This window comes from Octopus sinensis, linkage group LG8 (assembly GCF_006345805.1).
Source record: "Octopus sinensis linkage group LG8, ASM634580v1, whole genome shotgun sequence".
Lineage (NCBI taxonomy): Eukaryota > Metazoa > Mollusca > Cephalopoda > Octopoda > Octopodidae > Octopus > Octopus sinensis.
This window is the reverse complement of record NC_043004.1, coordinates 79,185,503-79,208,002: the sequence shown is the minus strand read 5'-3', so window position 1 is coordinate 79,208,002 and position 22,500 is coordinate 79,185,503. Positions and strand designations below refer to the sequence as shown.

General features: G+C 37.9%; 1 protein-coding gene across 1 annotated transcript in view; it reads right to left on the bottom strand.

The window, feature by feature from the left end:
• Positions 1 to 22,500, bottom strand: part of LOC115214859 (collagen alpha-1(XXII) chain) — a 257,647-nt gene that overhangs the window by 35,715 nt on the left and 199,432 nt on the right. Inside the window, exons 30-31 of the mRNA XM_036505510.1 lie at positions 21,336 to 21,389; positions 1,525 to 1,587 (exon numbers count right to left, since the gene is read on the bottom strand). Coding sequence (XP_036361403.1) covers positions 1,525 to 1,587; positions 21,336 to 21,389 — 117 coding nt within the window. The remainder of the gene's footprint in view (positions 1 to 1,524; positions 1,588 to 21,335; positions 21,390 to 22,500) is intronic.

Sequence of the window (22,500 nt, the reverse complement as noted above, 5' to 3'; positions counted from 1 at the left end):
TCTGTGTGACTTGGGTATGTGCCTTGGGTATTATTATTATTATTATTATTATTATTATTATTATTATTATTATTATTATTATTTCAAGGTAACAATTCTGATTGTAAGAAAATATCCAATTCTTCTTTTCAATATTTCAACGCTGAACGCCTATGATAATTTTCCACTTTCATTTTATAGTCCTATACCGAAAGAATACCGTCCATAAAGCAAAACTTATATTAACCTGTTCTTAGAGAACATAGTCAAAACTATCAAATCTGACAATATTTCATCATATCACTACTTAATAATACTTGTTATTTTTTCTTTTTCTTTCTCTCTTTTTTTTTCTCCTCTCACTTTCACCATTCTGACAAGTAATAAAATAAATTCTAAGAAAAAAACAACAAAAAAACAAAAAAAAACAACAACTATATCTTGACATCTGACGGTGACCACCACTGCGCACCGCAACGTCTGCAACAGGATCTGCAAATCCTGGTTAGGTCTCTATTCTCACATGAGACGACACGACAAATCGCCAAACAAGGAACGCTGTACAGCTGTGTCCCGTGGAACTCTCATTCGTCGAAGCGACAAGAAGGTTCAGTCACACATGGACATATATCTCACCAACCAACTGATCATACGTACATACATACAGACATACATGTATGTCTGTATGTATGTATGTATGTATGTTGTATGTATGTATGTATGTATGCATGTATGCATGTATGTATGTAATAGACGTCTACGAATCCACAAGTCAGTAAAAAATATGCACCCGTATATTTGTCGGCAATCGAGGTGGGGTATCTTAATCAAAGTATGATAGATCCATTACAGCTGATTTTAGAAATCGGTTTCGCAGTCGGTAAGAACGGGTGGCTGTAATGGATTTATGACACCGAATATTTTGATTAGCTGGCACAATCGTTAGAATGGCGGTGCCCCAGCATGGCCAAAGCCTTTGGGCTGAAACGTAGAATAAAAGAATGCATACGTATGTATGTATGTATGTATGTATGTATGTATGTATGTATGTATGTATGTATGTATGTATGTATGTATGTATGTATGTATGTATGTATGTATGTATGTATGTGTGTATGTATGTGTGTATGTATGTATGTACGTACGTATGTACACATGTATGTATGTATGTGTGTATATATAGGTAGTGCGTGCCGTGTGTATGTATGTATGTATGTATGTATGTATGTATGTATGTATGTATGTATGTATGTACGTACGTATGTACACATGTATGTATGTATGTGTGTATATATAGGTAGTGCGTGCCGTGTGTATGTATGTATGTATGTATGTATGTATGTATGTATGTATGTATGTATGTATGTATGTATGTACGTACGTATATAGATAGATAGATAGATAGATAGATTGATAGATAGACGGATGGATGGATGTAATTCACATTCATATATATGTATTTAAAAAATTTTTTTTTATATATATATATACAGACATTTATTTATTTATTCGATGAAATAAAATCAAATAAAAATGTTAACTTACCGGCTTGCCATCTTTGCCAGGTGGTCCGACGGGGCCACTTGGTCCGCGCTCACCAGGATCACCCTGCAGATAAACAGGTTCGAAATCTTGACTTAAAATTACAGCAGGTGAGAAAATTAAAACAGATAAAACAACGAGTCGAATTAATTCTCCATTTGGTATAGTCACAGACATAATGTTGGTGTGTCCTAAACTGTACAATTTTGACTTATGTCGAGAAATATAATTTGGTAATTCAACTTTTCCTCGACGTTGTTGTTAGCAGCACGTCTGCTGTTTAGTTGGTTGCAGGGTGGCATACACCAACGGAGCTGGTCGCCAGAAAACGCTCGCTCGCATAAGTCCTCCTAGAAATGGCTTTCTTTTTGATTTCTTTTCTTTTCTTTCTTTCTTTCTTTTTTTTTATTTTTTTTACTACTACGAAGAGTTAGAGAAAGAATGTGGGGGAGGGAGAAGACAGTGGAAGTGTGGAGGGAGGGAGGGAGGGAGGGAGGGGGAAGGACGGGTGTTGGGAGGGTGAGGGGTTTGTTTTGGTAATCTGGCAGTGAAAGAACGAGAGAGCAAAAGAGAGGAAGAAGAAGAGAAATGAGGAGGAGGAGGAGGAGGAGGAGGAGTTGTAACGATAATGAGAGGGGAAAGATGGGGGAAGGGAGATGTAAGGATAATGAAAGAAAGAAAGAAAGAAAGAAAGAAAAAAGAAAAAGAACGGAGATGTAAAGATGATGAGAGACAGAGAGAAGAAAGAGAGCGGGGATGTGAGGTTAATGAGAGAGAAAGAGAGAGAGAGATAAAGAGAGTGAAAGAGGAGTGGGGTGGAATTGTGGGAGGGAACGAGTTACAGAATAAGACGAGAAATTGGTGTAAAAGAATTAGTACTGAAGTTTACAGAAAGACAAAATATTTTTTTTATATGAAAATGGAAAAAAATATAATTAAAAGATTCAAGGAAAAGAGTGAGTATTTGAATGTAAATTTTTCTTTCTGTTTTTGCTTATAATTTTGATTTTCAATTTAACTTGCAAAAAAAAAAATCTGTAGAAACAAACGAAAAAAAAACAACCCCTAAACCTGTTTCTCTCCGCCTTTATTCATTTTATATTCATTGTGTGAACCTCTCCCTCTCTCTCTGTTTCACCCCCTTCTCTCTGTTTCACCCCCTCTCTCTGTTTCACTCCCCCTCTCTTTCTTAATATATAATAACAACTGTATTTTTGGTCAAACTGAAATGTTTGTTGCTGAGATAGCGAAGTGGTTGCTTCTTAAGTTGTTTAAAAAATATAAAACAATAATAGCGCATTGTTTCGTTTCGCTGAATGATGATGTTTTTTTTTTCTCGCAAAGTTGTCATATTAATAATAAAAATAATCCTTCCTACTATAGGCACAAGACCAGCAAAATCAAGGGAGGGGAGGGGATAAGATTACATCGACCCCAGTGCTCGACTGGTACTCATTTTATCGACGTCAAAAGGATAAAATCGACCTCAGCGGAATTTGAACTCAGAATGTAAATACGGACGAAATGCCGCTAAGCATTTGGCCCGGCGTGCAAACGATTCTGCCGGCTCGCTGCCTTAACAAGAAAAAGAATCACATTGATAATAAGTAAAAATGAAATAAAATAAAGCAAAGTTTCTTTATGATTTTAATGCTTGGCAGGAACAACGACCGCTGTTATCTGTAAACTTTACCGAAATTCTTAATTTTCTTCTCCCCACCCAAAAGAATTCCTCGCCTTTCCTGGTTCATGCTAAGCATGCGTTCACACGAAACCCATCACTTCGTTGTGCGTGCGTGCGTGCGTATGTTCATGCGCGTGTGAGTAGAATGCGCCGGAACGAACACACAAACACACGCATTCTTTAGAGAGCGAGCTAGGGCTTAGCCGTGGGGATAACACAGCAGACGACAAATGAAGGGGGACTCGATTAAGTTCGTCTCCCCTTCGTGACGTCCATTTGTTCACCTAGGAGTATAAATCAGAATGTAATCACCATGAAACTTGTTGCAATGTGAAAGAAACGTGGTAAAGACGACAATCTCTTTTCGTTACTCAATACGAAGCCGGAGGCGTATATGTACACATTAGGGCCCCACCGTTCTTGTTTCTGCATAATTTTCTGATATGATGCCTATTTTCTGGAAATTTTACAGGGTTGCGTTTTCGAAGTTGTGCATTACGATTATATCATTATTTTTTTACTTGTTTCAGTCATTAGACTGCGGCTATGCTTGGGCACTGCTTTGAAGGGCTTCAGACAAACCGGCCGATGTTTTCTTTCAAAAGTTACATACTTATTCTGTCGGTCTGTTTTGTCGAACCGCTAATGTTATGAGAACGTAAACAAGCCAGCACCGATTGTCAAGCATTGGCGTGTGTGGAGGGTTAAGCATAGGGACAAGGACACGTACGCATAAGCATACACACACACACAGATAAATAGACAGACAGACAGACAGACTGATAGATAGATAGATAGATATATAGATAGGTAGATAGATAGATAGATAGATAGATAGATAGATAGATAGATAGATGGATAGATAGATAGAAAGATTGATAAACAGACACACACACACACACACAGACAGGCAGACAGAGGGATGGATTGATGAAAGTATAGATAGATACACAGGTAAAGATGACAGCTTTCCTCGCAACGTTTTTGTCTATCAAATTCACTTGTGATTGGTCGTCCCAGGGCTATAATAGAAGACACTTGCCTAAGGTGCCACACAGTGGGACTGAACCCAGAACCATGTGGTTGGGAAGCAAATTTCTAACCACACAGTCACGCCTACATCCACCTATCCATACATCCATAGGTACATCTTTCATCTCTTTCACTTGTTTCAGTCAATTAGACTGCGGCCATGCTGGGGTACCGCCTTGAATTTTTTTGTTTAGTCGAATGACCTAACTATCCAGTACCTAATTATTTTTAAAAAAACTTGGAGTCAATTCTATCGGCCGCTTTCCCGAGCTGCTAATTTACGGGGACGTAAACACGCCAACACCGTTTGTCACGCTTTGGTGGAGGACACCGGCACAAAGACACACACACACACACACACACACACATTCTTGTATTCTTTTACTTGTTTCAGTCATTTGAATGCGGCCATGCTGGAGCATCGCCTTTTGTCGAGCAAATTGACCCCAGGACTTATTCTTTTTTCTAGCTAGTACTTATTCTATCGGACTCTTTTGCCGAACTGCTAAGTTACGGGGAACGTAGTAAACACACCAACATCGGTTGACAAGTGATGGTGGTGATACAGACTCAGACACACAAGTACATACATACATACATACATACATACATACATACATACATACACACACATGTGTGTATATATATATATATATATATATATATATATATATATATATATTGGCCTGCTCGCTTAACCAGCGGCGTGGCGTCATTTGAAGGCTAAAGCAATGCGAAGCGCATTGTGACCAGCGATGTGTTGCAACATCTGATAGCCTGGTCGGTCACGGTGATCACGTTGATATATATATATATATATATATATATATATATATATATATACACGACAGGTTTCTTTCAGTTTCCATTTACTTAATCCACTCACAGGGCTTTGGTCGGCACGAGGCTATAGTAGAAGACACTTGCCCAAGGTGCCAAGCAGTGGGACCGAACCTGGAACTATGTGGTTGGGAAACAAATTTCTTACCATACAGCTACGCATGCGCCTATACGTTAGCTATATTTTGCAGAAATACATTTTCGAGGTTGGTCTTTCAAACACATGCATATAAGAAAAACAAAAAAGGGATGCAAAATACTAAGAAAAGAAAGGAAGGATGAGCGTCAGGCGACGATGGTAGAAGGAAGGAAGGAAGGAAGGAAGGAAGGAAGGAAGGCAGGAAGGAAGGAAGGAAGGAAGGCAGGCAGGACGATCCGTAATCCATTCGAAAAAATTTGTTTTGTAAGTTTTATGAATGTTAATGTAATCTAGATTCTCGAAACCTACCGAAATGCCATTCACTCTTTTACTTGTTTCAGGCCTTGAAGGGTTTTGGTAGAAAGAAATCGATCTCAGGACTTATCATTTTAAGCGTAGTGCTTATTCTATCGGTCTCTTTTGCTGAACCGCTTAATTACGAAGACGTAAACACAACACCACCAGTTATCAAGCGGTGACGGGGGGTGGGCAAATACAGACAAAAAGACACATACACATAGATACACGCACACACACACACACACACACACACACATATATGTATACGACGGGCTTCTTTCGGTTTCCGCCTACCAAATTCACTCACAAGGCTTTGGTCAGCCAGAAGCTATAGTAGAAGACACTTGCCCAAAGTGCCATGCAGCGGGACTGAACCTGGAACCATTGGTTCAGAAGCAAGCTTCTTACCACACAGCAAAATGTTCTTTAAAAATATAAATTTTAAAGAGAATTATAATAAGTTCTGTCTCGAGTTGTTCGATACATAAGACCGGTCACTCGGTGTCCATGGTGTCTTGACCGAGACGAGATCACAACGCCCTCCCTCAGAATGGGCGCCCAGTGGTCGCAGGGTTACTCAGTCATAGCCGAGTGGACCGGAAGATTGTAAAATGAAGTGGTTTGCTTAATAACATAACGCATAGCCAGGTTCGGGAATCGAACCCACGATCTAGCGATCGTGAATGCAACGAGGAAACAAAATCGAGAGCAGGAAGTTGCGAATGATCAAAAACTTGTTAAAGACAGAAACAAAAAGCATAAAGCCTATCAATATATTCGTAATCTTCACTTACGTATCTCTTTAAAATTTCATTTATGAAAATGCATGTATTAGAAAGCAAGTCGAGGTGGGGCACCAAAGTGTAGTTATGCCACTAAAGAGCTCCTACCTTTTAATGTTATTCAGACAACTCGGAGTATATTGATAGGAGTGGAGAGGGAAGGTGAGAGAAATAATCAATCAATGATCTGATTAGTCTTATATCTCATCGCATCGATGAGAATGGAAGTCGAAATCTTTTCATAGTTGTCCTATGGGTAGCTTCCCTTGACCCTTGACACATCATCAAGAGAGGGTCGTTACCAGGTGTTTTCCCCTCTTAATCCAACGCTACCCGCCATTAAATCCCCTCTATCTAATTTATCTATCTCATTATCAATACAAAAAGCACCCCCCACACACATATGCACACACAGCCACATCCCCCACACACGCACACACATGCACACACATGCACACACACACACACGCACACACATACATGCACACACACACATATGTACACACAGCCCCCCCTACATACAATCACCAAATGCAAGTAATTAAATCACGATCTAGCTTTGTGTGTGTGTATAATTACTTACTGTCTGTCTGTTTGTCTGTATCTCTCTCTCTCTCTCTCTCTCTCTCTCACACACACACACACACCAACGCGCGCACACACACACACACCAACGCGCGCACACACACACATTCTTTTATCCTTTTATTTGTTTCAGTCATTTGACTGCAGCCATGCTGGAGCACCGCTTTTTAGTAGAGCAAATCGACCCCAGAACTTTGTAAGCCTAGTACTTATTCTATCGGTTATCTTTTTGCCGAACCGCTAGGTTACGGGGACGTAAATACACCAGCGTCGTTTGTCAAGCGATGTTGGTGGGTGGGAGGGTGAGACAGACACACAAACACCCACACACAAGGATATATATATATATATATATATGACGGCGTTCTTTCAGTTTCCGTCAACCAAATCCACTCACAAGGCTTTTGTCGACCCGAGGCTATAGCTAGAAGACACTTGCCCAAGATGCCACGCAGTGGGACTGAACCCCAAGCTACTTACTACACAGCCACTCCTTATATATATATAATATATATATATATATATATATATATATATATGAAGAAGGGCGAAAATGCTACTTTTTAAAAATTAGGTTCATTTAAATTTCTCTATATAAAAACATTTAAAAAACTTTTTTGTTTTACATGTTTCGGTTATTTATAAACCTTATCAAACATATTCACTTAAATGAAATATGTAGAGAAAAATAATTAATAAAGTTATTAATAAAATAAATGTTCATAGTGTACTTTTCTTTTTCCTGCAAGGGAACGCATTAGCGAGGAAATGCATTTCATAAAGTATCGAATCTAAATTCTTTAAGCTCGAAACACTGAAACTATATGTATATGATTTATAAGAAATAAAGATCAGAGGTTGAATAAATCCATTTCTGTGAAGACCTCAGGGGAGATAAGTTTACGACGAGTATTATTGCTGACGCTGCAGTTGCTGTTGCTGTTGAGCGAACGGTCTTCGTCCCAGAGCTTGCAAGATGAGAGAAGTCCGAAATGTGGTCCTTTGCTATTCGTAAGACCCGCAGAAGAGAAAGCAGGTCAACCCCCCGACACCGAGAGCATCGACGAATGGATGAATGCGCATCCGGGCTCAGCGGTTGCGTAGGCAGTCGGGGACAAGAAATAGGAAGAAAGAATGAGAGAAAGTTGGGGCGAAAGAGTACAACAGGGGTCGCCACCACCCCCTGTCGGGGCCTCGTGGAGCTTTAGGTGTTTTCACTCAATAAACACACACAACGCCCGGTCTGGGAATCGAAACTGCGATCCTCCGACTGCGAGTCCGCTGCCCTAACCATTATCTCTTAAATACAGAAAGTGTACTTGAACGTTTGTTTTATTAATAATTTTTTTTCACTACATATTTCATTTAAGTAAATATTTTTGATAAGGTTTATAAACAACCGAAACATGCATAACAAAAACCTTTTTTTAATGTATTTATATAAAGAAATTTAAATGTACCTAATTTTTAAAAAGTAGCATTTTCGTCCTTTTTTTCATAAATATCTACTTGTGCGTTACCTCTACATTTTTAAATAAATATATATATATGTTTGTGTGTATGTATATTCCAAGAAAGTTAGAAGTTGTGAATCCAACCAACTAAGGGATAATATCAATCCAATGTACTACTGGTAGACTACCCAATTATTAATACACAAGTGTTTTTTTATTGCATTGAAATTACATTACCGAGTGTAATAAATGGGTGAGGGTAAAGAGTTAATTTGCCTTTAATTTATAGAGCAATAAGAAAATGGAGGGGATCAACTTTTAGACATTATATTACTTCATTTTATTTATATATTTATTTACTAAATTGACAATTACAAGAATATACATACATATATAACGTATGCTTTACATATAAAATATATAAAGATATCAATAATTATTAAAATATATAACATACAGGAATAGAAATTGGGATAATATCTTACAGCTGTTTCAGCCAAGAGGTAAAAATACCTCATTCTACCTTTATCCCTCCAGTAGACTGAAGTAATTAGTAGATGAAATTGAGGTATTTGGATGTTTCTCTAGGCTTCGTCAGAGATTTTAGAAAGTACATAAGGTTAAGTTATAGATATAAATACACACACATATACATACAAACAGAAATTGCTGGCCTTGTGTCAAAGTTAGAAACCACTATTTATATCTACACTTAAGACGGCGAGCTGGTCGAGTCGTTAGTACATCGGACAAAATTGCTTAGCAGCATTTCGTCCGGCTCTACGTTCCGAGTTCAAATGTCACCGAGGTTGTCTTTGCCTTTCGTCCCTTTCGGGGTTGATAAAATAAGTACCAGGTAAGCTCTGGGGTGGATGTAACCGACTTACCCCGCTCCTCCGCAAAATTACTGGCTTTGTGCCAAAATCAGAAACCACTATTTATATTTGCACTACATTTCGATCGGTTTCGATTTCGATGGTCGTCGCGTGTCTGATTATTCTTTGATATTTATAGAATTGATTTTTATGGAATATTTCGATTCGGTTCTTTTGCTTTTCTGAATTATTACTGTGATCTCTGCGTCAAGAAAACTTATCTATGCAGTGTTGAGCTAACCATTCAGACCATCGCTACTACTACTACTACTACTACTTCTACTGCTACTACCCATTTCTCCTCTTCTCCTCCTTTCCTCCTCCTTCCTCTCTTCCTCCTCCTCTTTATTTTTCCTCTCCTCCCTCTCCTCTTCCTCTTCATTCTTCTGTTTCCTCTCTTCCTCCTCCTCTTTCTTTTTCCTCCCCTCCTTCTGCTTCCTCTCTTCTCCTCCTCTTTCTTTTTCCTCCCCTCCTTCTGCTTCCTCTCTTCCTCCTCCTCTTTCTTTTTCCTCCTCTCCTCCCCTCCTCCGCCTTCTTCTGCTTCCTCTCTTCCTCCTCCTCTTTCTTTTTCCTCCCCTCCTTCTGCTTCCTCTCCTCCTCCTCCCCCTCTTCTTCTTCTTCCTCCTCCTTCTCCTTCTTCTTCTTCTTCTTCTTCTTCCTCTCCTCCTCCTCCTTTTCATTCTTTTTCTGTTTCCTCTCTTCCTCCTCCTCATTCTTTTTCCTCTCCTCCCTCTCCTCTTCCTCTTCATTCTTCTGTTTCCTCTCTTCCGCTCCCTCCCCTCCTCCCCTTCTCCTCCTCACAGGTGTCGGCGATCATGGACCTCGGCCCTTTCCTGTCCCCCACAAAAATTATTGGGTGACTCTTTCTGCTAAAACCATCAATTATCTTCTCTCTCTCTCTCTCTCTCTCTCTCTATTTATTTATCTATCTATCTCTTTGCCTCACTTTGTCTCCACCCATCTGTATCTCTCTCCCTCCTCTCTCTCTCTCTCGTCCTCTATTTTCTCTCTTCCCTGACATTTACTCTCTTTCAGTTTTCTACTTGCCGCTAAATGTTCAACATGTTATCTCCCACGCTTTCCAGTGAATTTACCCATTTGCCACCGCCTTCATATGTCGTTCAGCAGATTTCTGCTGGTATCTGCTCGTCTAAGAACTTTACCGTTCGTCACTCTATCTACGTCACGTATCAAACTTACGCGACATCTCAAAGAACACCATCCTTCCACACAGTCAAGCTCACTGCAATACTCTCCTAATTGTTGGGGGCAAATATCTGGCAATGCCAAACAGAATTTAATACATCGGTGACTTTCTAAAGTAATTCTTCCAGTATTGTGAACCTCACTGTTCCTCTCGAATATAACCTGTCAGGGTTGGTCTACAGATCAAAAAGATTGCACACCGTAATTATGTAACTTAATTTTTGTTTTCGTTATCAATAATTAAACGTGGAGGAAGAGCACCAGGTTTATGGTCGCCGAAGCTTCTTCGAGACAACTGGGATCGCTCGCTTTTTGGTGTAGCACTTGTTATAGTTACAAGTTGTTGGTTAAAGGAGAGAAATCTTGGACAGAAAGGGAATTCCAGCAGAATGACGTTCTAGGAAGAAAGAACTGTGTATATTGGTTATTGCGGCGCCCGGGTTGAGGTAGTGGTGGTGGGGTTTGATATTGGAGACGGATGGAAGAGATGTGAGTAGATCGGTGGTGTATGAGTAGAGGTGGTTGATTATTATGCAGATGTGAGGAACAAAGATCATTGTATCAGGAATAGACAAAGTAAAGTGAGATAGACAACATGTCTGTGGGTCAGGAATTGAAGTGGATTGGTGAGCGAATTCATGACAATTATTTCAGATGTTTATTTTATTTATGTATTTTGACGCAGTCTAGGATTGTGTGACCAAGTGTTTAGGTTCTTGCACTCACGATCACAGTTTCAATTCCTGGAGCTGGCAGCGAGTTGTGTTCTTGAGCAAAACACTTCATTTCATGTTGTTCCAATCTGCTCTGCTACAAATAAGTAACCTTGCGTTGCACTGCCGTCTCGTTCAGGAGTAATGTTGAGATCGGCCCTATGAGTCCCATGAATCATGACAATAATCTTTTCTACTCTAGACACAAGGCCCGAAATTTTTTGGGGGTGGCCAGTCAATTAGATCGACCCCAGTACGCAACTGATACTTAATTTATCGACCCCGAAGGGATGAATGGCAAAGTCGACCTCGGCGGAATTTGAACTCAGAATGTAAAGACAGACGAAATACCGCAAAGCATTCCGCCCGGCGTGCTAACGTTTCTGCCAGCACACCGCCCTGTGTCATGACAATAACGTCTAAGGTTCGATAACAAATCTAGGATGTCTGCGTCTATCTGCAGTAGTACCGCACCAGATATGGAAACAGGGATCCATTTGCCTCTTTTTTGTGTATTCGAGGTTGAATTCGAGATTTCTCGCGCATGAGTTTGTGACTAGAATATTTCTTATTGTATTCTATAGACAATTGTAAGATTGGACTTTAATAATCTGATTATCAGCATTTTTATTCATTTAGTCTACATGTCAATTAAATCAAGATTAGCAACAGTAACTGGCATGATCGATCCCCAAAGTATCAAAATTAGCACAAAAGAGGATTTACATATCCACGAACATAGAGGTTTCTCTGTGCTCGCACGATCTTTCGATGTAACGAGTAAATATGCTTACAAGCTTCTGTAATTTATCTGCCTATTGTTATGTCATGCTGAGGATTTCAAAAAAGAATAAAATGGTGCTATACACGGTGATCTATGACTAGAAAAGTTAAGATCTTCGTAATGAGTAAAGAAAAAGTATTAAAAAGTGCCTCGTTTTTCGTTGCTCATCGATTCAAAATCGATGAGCAACGAAAAACGACCAGTCTATAAAGTCTAGAAATGATTATCTCCTTCACAATAACTGACGCCAAGGCAGACCAGCATATCACGTGTTCAAATTAAAATAATATGCTTCCCAATAGAGAAGTGAATCTCACTAAATACTGAGCAGATTGGGTGAGAATAGAAATGATATTTCTATCAACCAACCCATCCATTTTCGCTGCTCACAATTCCTAGGAGATTCATGGGGTTTGATACTTCCAGAGGGAATCATCTGAGGACCCTTATCAGAAGCAACCGTCTTTACTCTTTCTTTTTGGATATATAGGTTTTCAAATTCCGCTTGCCACTGTAACGAAATTTCCCCCACACAGTTGTCCTGGTTTCACAACTTGCAAAAATCTATCGTTTGTTAGAACATGGAATTCATCCGGTTAGCTAAAACACAGTTAATCAAAGTATGATGTCTGTGACACATTCAGATAAACGGTACAGCTCGGCGACCCTTTCTCAATTGCAGGGTTTCAACTTGCGACGTGTCAGGTCTCCTAAGTGAGTTGACTTCTTTCAGTAATTAGCTGTCATACATCACTTTATGTGTTGTTCCTACCGTACTAATTACAAGGCGTAATGTCGTTGATATGATATCAGAGCTTATACGAACCAGAAAAGAAAATGATTTAAGGGACATGGAAGAAAATAAAAGATCCCGAGAGAGAGAGAGAGGAGAGAGAGAGAGAGAGAGAGAGAGAGAGAGAGAGGAGAGAGAGAGAGAGAGAGAGAGAGAGTAATTTTGACTGACAGATATTGGTAAATACTGAAGCAGAAACTTAGATAATGAGAAATAGACGGGAAACTAGAATATTTTTTGGTAGTCACTTTTTAAAAAAAATAATTTACGGTCACCAAATGTGGGTATAATTTATATACTTCCTGCAAATGTTTTAACTTTGAAAGTCAAAAATACAAAATAAACAAACACGTTTTTTGTCAAATCTTAATTAATTATACACATGGAAGGAAGGAATCTGGTGTTTTTTTTCTTTCATTTAAATGTAAAATAGAGGGAAAATGGCAGAGATCTTAGGGTATTGAAGTTTTGTTCTTTAAATGAAAATAAAATGGGGGAAGGTTATAAAATGTTTTGGAGTTATATCTTGTCTCTAAACTTTAGTTGGTTGAATCTAAGGTGTAATGCTTCAAAATGACCCCAATTCAACAGAACCAGATGTCTTCAGTCTAAGAAAAGAGAAACATGTGTTTATTCGTATTGACAATACCCAACAAGGAACCAGAACAATCATTAAAGCCGTTAGCAAGAGATGGGCGTGATCCAAAGATCTCTCGTCTTTCATGGAGGGTGGAGTAAGAACGGTTCATAAAGTATTATATTTGATGAAAAAAATAAGAAAGAAAGAAAGAAAAAGAAAGAAAGGAAGGGAAAGAAAATGGGCTTGGTATTATAAAGTATGTAGTATTTGATATTAAACCAAAAGACTGAAGATAATACCATGTCTGAGTTTCTTTGTAGGAAACACTTACTGAATGTATATAAATATTTTGTTTATTGTTGTAGTGAAATTCGCTGCAACGTCTACAAAATGATGTCTGATTGATCCCGAATACTAATTGGTATTAAGGTCAAAACATAGTGTTTGTGTTCGTTTGAATATTCTATTTGTAGTTAAGAGTTTCCTTGATAGATATCTACACTATGAAAATGTTTTATTTTAACAACTTCACAACAGTTAAATGATACAGAATCCGGGTTTTGTAAGGTCTATGTAATTTTATTTCAGAGTAACATTTCTGGTATTAAGCAAACTTTAGAAATTGTGTTTACACCAAACGTTTCTCTGGGCAGCGTTTTTCAGTCTCTTAACTTCCTGCTTTTTGCAAACAACCACGTCACCAAAATCTAGCAAAATATTATAGTCTAACAGAAGATAATCTTGACCATTAGTTTATTATTCCATCCAATATGTATCTATTACATATTTGCATGGACTGGTGCCACTCAAAGTTAAAATTTTATTGAAATTATCAAAGAAGGCGAGGAATTAAAAATGAAATTATGTTACAGACTTCGTTAGATTACAGCTGTCTTTGCCATGAGATACAATACACCCATAGTCGAATGCTTGTGTATCACCCTTTAGCTTCATAAGAGCTTAAAAATGAAATACAATTTTATTTGGGATTTACATGTACGCATATGTCTATATAAGTATGTATATATTTCTTTATTGCCCACAAGGGGCTAAACATAGAGGGGACAAACAAGGACAGACAAACCGATTAAGTCGATTACATCGACCCCACTGCGAAACTGGTACTTTATTTATCGACCCCGAAAGGATGAAAGGCAAAGTCGACCTCGGCAGAATTTGAACTCAGAACGTAACGACAGACGAACTACCGCTAAGCATTTCACCCGGCTCGCTAACGAGTCTGCCAGCTCGCCGCCTTTTAAGTATGTATAGTGTATAAAGGATCGTGGGTAAGGGCAAAACAATGCTTCATAGTAACTATTCCATTATAAGTATGTATATATATTTCGTTTTTGGATTTGGTTTACAAGATTCTTTATGTGAGTTCGTGTGTTGGAGCATATTCTGTTGTGTCTGGGGAGAGCCAATCTCTTTTAGTGCCTTATAATTTAACACATTCACCGGTAAAATTTCCACTCATTTATATATTTTTCTAAAATTTTCGTTGCGTCTTGCAATCTTTTCAACGAAAATTTGAGAAAAATAAATAAGTAAATGAGTGGAAATTTTGCCGGTGAGTGTGTTAAATTATAAGCCGCTAAAAGAGAAAGACTCTCCCCCGACACAACAGAATATGTATACATAAATATCTATGTGTGTGTGTGTGTGTGTGTGTATCTATCTATCTATCTATCTATCTATCTATATATATATATATATATATATATATATATATGTGTGTGTGTGTGTGTGTGCTCTATTCACCGACAACACAATGTCTTTTTCTAATTTTAATCCCGAGAAAGAACATTTTTAAAAATGTTTTTTAAACTCTAATTATTGTACCCGGTCTAAATATTTTATTTCTAAAGAAAAATGCCATCCACTCTAAACACCCAGAGCCACCCATAACGCCGCCTCCATGACATATTGCAACCCCTAGTGTGCTCACAAGGCTCTTTCCAAGGGCATGTTGTTGCCCAAATTAACAACTGCTGGTTTAAACTCCCAAAATTATAAATAAATCACAGGGATAAAACTTAATAACATTTGTGCCTTAATTAGATGCGATTCCGTCTGGATTTTCACTAATTCACTAATTACTTTTATGTCTTTTTATTTATGTCCCCTCTCATTAAGTACACACGCATGCGCACGCGTACACACAGACACAAATGGCAATAACGTTATCTGAAACTTGCAGTGCATATAAAATGTACAAGCGTATTTTACTCGACTTCAACCTAGCATTAAATATCTCTTCATCAGTGACAAAATCTTGGGCTTTGAACAACTTCTGGTTCCAAGACCTACGTTTGTAAATGCTTATTTTAAAATTTTAATTTAATTCACAGCATGAAGCTACAAATTAGTTTAGTTTTACAAATTGATAAATTCACGTAGACTCTACAAACAAACATCCAAGCTATTTTAAACTGACGTGGTTTTAAAATGGCGCTTTCTCGAAGAATTCCGTAAGAATACAAGTGAAGTTCTAAAACTGTTTTGGTATTTGGGGCGGGCATGGCTGCTTTGTTTCAGCAGCTTACCTCCCAGCCACATGGTTCCGGGTTCAATCTCATTGCGTGGCACATTCGGCAATAATCTTCTGCTATATCCTTCGACCGACCCAAAAATTGTGGGTGGATTTGACAGACATTGAAAAAAGCTCGTCGTATTTATCAATATATCAATATAGATACGTGTGCGTGCGTGTGTTTGTGTGTGTCCTATCACTACTTCAAAACCAGTGCTAGTGTGTTTACGTCCCCCGTAACCTAGCGGATCGGCAAAAGACAACCGATAAAATAATTATCAGGCTTAAAAAGAAAATTAAGTGCTGGGGTCATTTTGTTCCACTAAACCGCTTCAAGGCGGTGCCCCAACATGGCCACAATCTCATGACTGAAAGAAGTAAAAGACATACGATTTATTATCAGAATTGTCAGTCGTCTGTCTCTACGTTCTGATTTCAAATTCCGCCGAGGTCGGCTTTGCCTTTTATCCTTTCGGGGTCGACAGATTAAGTACCAGTTGCGTACTGGGGTCGATCTAATCGACTGGCCCCTCCCCCAAAATTTCAACCCCTGTGCCTAGAGTAGAAAAGATTATGAGAGTTGTCTAGTCATTGATTTTTTCTTTCGTCCTCACTGAACATGGCTTTTAATTTTTTTCACAGAACCAGTTAAATGTGTACCTCTAATTTATGTACAAGGTCAGTGGTATTTTAGTGGAAGAGGATTTTAATCGATTACACCGACCCTCAGCACTTGGTTATAGTACAGTATTTTATCGAACCCGAAAGGACTGAAAGCAAAGTTGATCTTCGTGGGAGTTGAACGTGGGACGTAAAGATCCGAAACAAATTACTGCGAGAGGTACTTTTTCTGACACACAGACGATTCTTTCCATCAGCTTTCCTTAATCAATTTTCATATGGGCAAAAAACCAACAGTTTGGGGAAGAGGGAACTGGACGATTAAATCAATCTAATTACTCGACTGATACTTTATTTTATCAATTCCGAAAAGCAAATATGACTTAGCAGGATTTGAACCCAGAAAGTAAAAAGTCAGTAGAAATAGCGCAAAATATTTTTACCGACGCTCTAACGGATCCGCCAGCTTGTTGCCTTACAGTAGTTTCTGCTTTGGGCGCGAGGTTAGTAATTTTGAGGGGAGTTGGTTAGTCGAATAAGTTGATGATAGTATTTCTACAGTTTCCCCATGCCATATCGCGGTTCACCGATCGCGCACTCAGTACATCGCAGTTCACCTTTCAAGCATTCAGTACATCGCGGATTTGTCTGGCTAATATGTAAATTTATATCGCGGAATCCTCAGTATATCGCGTGTTTCTGCGGCTGATAGGTATTTGTAACTTTTTCGATTTTAATTATTTCTGTGGGAGGTTTTGGAACGTAACACCCGCGATAGTCGAGGGATTAATGTTCTTTATTTTATTGATATTTAATGAATGAAATGCAAATTTGATCCCAGCGTGAGTTGAACCCAGAACTTGGAAAACCCGAAGAAATATCACAAGCCATTTGTCCACGGTTCTGTCGATTGTGTCAATCCACCACCCTAGAACCACTTAAAAATATTTCTATCAAAATAAGCTGTTAACCAGACAATTTATGTAATACATAAATAAAAGAAAAAAGCTTGAATGCTTAAAATTAACTGCAAATATATTTTGTAACTATTTTTACTTCAATAGAAATTTCATGATTTATCTCTTAATAAAGTATACTTCGAAGGCGGCGAGCTGGCAGAACCGTTAACACGCCGGGTGAAATGCTCAGCGGTATTTCGTCTGCCGCTACGTTCTTTCGGGGTCGATAATTAAGTACCAGTTACTGGGGTCGATATAATCGACTTAATCCGTTTGTCCTTGTTTGTCCTCTCTGTGTTTATCCCCTTGTGGGTAGTAAAGAAATAGGTATTTCGTCTATTTTTATGATCTGAGTTCAAATTCCGCTGAGGTCGACTTTGCCTTTCATCCTTTCGGAGTCGATAAATTAAGTACCAGTTGCGTACTGGGCTCGATGTAATCGACTGGCCCCCTCCCCCAAAATTTCGGGCCTTGTGCTTAGAGTAGAAAAGAATATTGTATACTTCGTGAATCTGCAAGCCATGATGAACTGTCCACACTTTGAAAGTATAACAGTGGAGGGAATACGTCTATTCTAAACAAGTAAATTCTTTGTTTTGGTTTTTTACGACTATCAACCAGTTTGTTATGTATGTGAAGGAGATATCTTCGTAAAATCATAAGAGAATACTAAAATCCGATTCCAGATGTAATGTCATAGCAAATAATTGGATAAAAGTTTAGAAAGTTTACTTATTACATTGTACTGATATGTGATTGAAAGAAAAAAAAGAATGACTAATAATTGAACGGTGGCCATGCTGGGGCATAGCTTTAAAGACGGAAACATGCTTTGAGTTGTAATAATACTTGCCAGAGATCGACTTCACTTTCCACTATATACCTTCATCAGTCAGTTTTTAATCAATATTAACTAACTTTAATTTCAGAGTTATCTCCCTTCCCTTTCTTGATCAAAATCAGTCATTAAACCAACGATAATTTTTCCTTCTCCTCATTAAGAGGATATCTGTAATTAATTGAATTACTTTGGTTCATTACATTAAGTATATTAATATTCACTTAATTAAATTATAGCGAGACCTGCACCGCTGATACCATTTTTATTATCTCTCTCTCTTTCATACAAACACGTGTGTATGTATTATGTATATATGTATGTGTATATATATATGCATATATATATGTATATATATGTGTATGTATGTATGTATGTATGTATGTATGTATGTATGTATGTATGTATCTATCTATCTATCTATCTATCTATCTATCTATCTATCTATCTTGCCCAAGGTGCCACGAGGTAGGAATGAACTCGGAACCATGTGGATGAGAAGCAATCTTCTTTCCAAACAGCCACTCCTGTACCTATATATACATATACATATACATAAACACGTGCTCACGTACACACACATGGACGCACACATATACATACACAAGCTAAGTTTCATTTACAACTTCATTTGAAAATTTTATTGACTTTTTTTTACTTAGATCCCACTAAGTTATCATGCCTAACTTTCAGAAACATTATACATATATGCAAAAACATTATACATATGAAGGCGGCGAGCTGGCAGAAACGTTAGCACGCCGGGCGAAATGCTTAGCGGTATTTCGTCTGCGTTACGTTGTGAGTTCGAACTCCGCCGAGGTCAACTTTGCCTTTCATCCTTTCGGGGTCGATAAATTAAGTACCAGTTACACACTGGGGTCGATGTAATCGACTTAATACCTATGTCTGTCTTTGTTTGTCCCCTCTGTGTTTAGCCCCTTGTGGGTAATAAAGAAATAGGTATTTCGTCTGCCGTTACGTTCTGAGTTTAAATTCCGCCGAGGTCGACTTTGCCTTTCATCCTTTCGGGGTCGATAGATAAAGTACCAGTTTCACACTGGGATCGATATAATCGACTTAATTCCTTTGTCTGTCCTTGTTTGTCCTCTCTGTGTTTAGTCCACCTCTATGTTTAGCCCCTTGTGGGCAATAAAGAAATATATACATATATGTGTATGTATGCGTGTATGTGTGGGAGTATGTGCATATGTGCGTGCGTGCCCGTGTGTGTATGTGTGTGTCGATATTAGGTAGAGACATACACACAAAAACAATAATCAAAATAACCTGTTTGATGTGTAGGAAAATCTCGAGATACTTTATCGGACGAAACCTGTAAAATCTTGAACATCAGCCGGCAATGGAACTGAAGTGACATCTTTTTACATGAATAACTTCCCTTTCCCGCTAAAAACATTAATGCCATCCCCACTGATAAAGTTTCTGTCTCCAAGACGTCTCGCATATCATAGGGTACTTCAGTAGGTCTATCCTTTTTGCAGTCAACCCACATGAGACCACCCCTGCATCTGTGATACAAACTTCCTGTTTTAAAATGGTCCAAATTAAAACGTCCCAATAAAATTTCACGCTAATTCATAGTCCAACCACCAGGTTAATAATAGTTTCAAATTTTTCCACAAGGGCAATAATTTTGGGGGAGGGGAAGAGTCGATTACATCGACCCCAGTGGTCCACTGATACTTATTTTATCGATCCCGTAAGGATGAAAGGTAAAGTCGATCTCAGCAGAATTTGAACTCAGAACGTAGCGACGGGCGAAACACTGCTAGTATTTCGTCCAGCGTGCTAATGTCAGCTAGCCACCTTAACTACCAACTTAATAATCTTTTCTACTCTAGGCACAAGACCCGAATTTTTTTGTGGGGAGGGGACCAGTCGATTAGATCGACCCCAGTACGCAACTGGTACTTGAACTCAGAACATAGAGACAGGTGAAATATCGGTAAGCATTTCGTCCAGCGTGCTAACAATTCTTATTTCTTTATTACCTACAAGGGGCTAAACATAGAGAGGGCAAACAAGGGCAGACAAAGGGATTAGGTCGTTTACATCGACCCCAGTGCGTAAATGGTACTTAATTTATCGACCCTGAAAGGATGAAAGGCAAAGTCGACCTCGGCGGAATTTGAACTCAGAAAGTAACGGCAGACGAAATACCGCTAAGCATTTCGCCCGGCGTGCTAACGTTTCTGCCAGCTCACCGCCTTAAGCACCAGCTTAATAATGACAATTATTTAACTAAATTATTTATTTGCTTCGAAGTAAATAAAACAAAGGCAATGTATTTCAATAAAAATATAGTTAACAAAAGGGATACCTTTTTTTGGTACCATCTTGTCCCAGATGCCCCTGGGTCAATCATAGAAATTCCCTATTCTAAAGTAATACAAATTGAAATGATCCATTGAAATTTCCTTAGCTTACGACCCAAACACCGGCTTAATAATGATAAAGTTTTTCCACTAAGTTCTGTGGTAAGGAGCATGCTTTCCAGCCATATGATTTCGGGTTCAGTCCCACTGCATGGCACTTTGGGCAAGTGTCTTCTACTATAGCCTCGGACCCACCAAAGCCTTGTGAATGGATTTGGTAGACGGGAACTGAAAGAAGCCCGTCGTATATATATGTATATATATATATATCTATATCTATCTATCTATCTATCTATCTATCTATCTATCTATCTATCTATCTATCTATCTATCTATCTATCTATCTATATATATATATATATATATATATATATATATATATGTATGTGTCTGTGTGTCCCCACATTACTACTTGACAACCTGTGTTGGTGTGTTTATGTCCTCGTAACGTAGCGGTTCGGCAAAAGAGGCTGATAGAATAAATACCAGACTTTAAAAAAATAAGTACTGGGGTCGATTCACTCGACTAAAAATTCAAGGCGGTGCCCCAGCATGGTCGCAGTCTAATGATTGAAACAAGTAAAATATATTTTTCAAAATTAATCGAAACACATCAACGCATTTCAACAAAAATAAGTTAACAAAAGTGTTAAAGTGATCTAAATTGTTTAGAAGTAAAAGAAATAGATGTTACCTTTCTCCCATCAAGTCCAGATAATCCAATAGGGCCTGCTGGTCCTTGCTGTCCCTGGAAAAGTAAAAATTTCCGTTTTAGCATCATTTTATTAGCATAAAAGCGACGTTAGCAAGTTCATCTCTCCCCACTGTCTCTCTCTCTCCATACACACACATACACACACACACACGCACACACACACACACACATATTCATACACGTATAATATGAATTATAATATAACGTAATCTACCTATATATATATATATAATATATAATATGTAATATGTAATATATAATATGTTATATATTATATATATAATATTAGGGAGTATAGCTCCAAACTTACAGGGAAAAATTCGATTTAGTATTAAATCAAATTTCACAGTATAAATATATAAAATATGAATTAGAGATAAAACCACTATTATGCAACCAATACATAAATAACAAATAATATATAAATATAATTAATATAATATATTATATATATATATAACTTTTTTTTGTTTTTCAAAAAGTATTACCATTCTTTTTATACTTTTTGAAAAAAAAATTATATATATATATATATATATATATATATATTATATTATATCAATTATATTTATATTATTTGTTATTTATGTATTGGTTTATGTCTATCACTGTTTGAGTTGCATAATAGTGGTTTTATCTCTAATTCATATTATATATATATATATATATATAATATATATATATATATATATATATATATATCGTTAGATTACGTTATATTTACGTTGTCAAACGTATTTGAAGAGTCAGAAACCAGTCCTGCATTATCCGATTCTAAGTTGTCCATTTATCGAATGTTCTTCCTAGAGGTAAGACAAATTTTTCATGTTTGTTGCACACACACGTCTTTGCCAGTATATACGCAGTGAAACTTTACAACAGCGTCGTATTTGTATCGAATGCTATTTTCCAGTAAATATTGGTGACTTTTTGTACCACTCATCTGTTTATATATATATATATATATATATATATATATATAAAGGATCACCCCTCTTCGGTCATGACTGACCATGGCATTGCACCTCGAAAGTTACCCTCCCAGACACAAACCCGGGCTAGGTAGTTCTATGGAGACCAGCACAGTCGCTCATGCATACCGGCCTCCCCTCTCCATGCCACCGAGAGAAAGGCAGAAACCGAT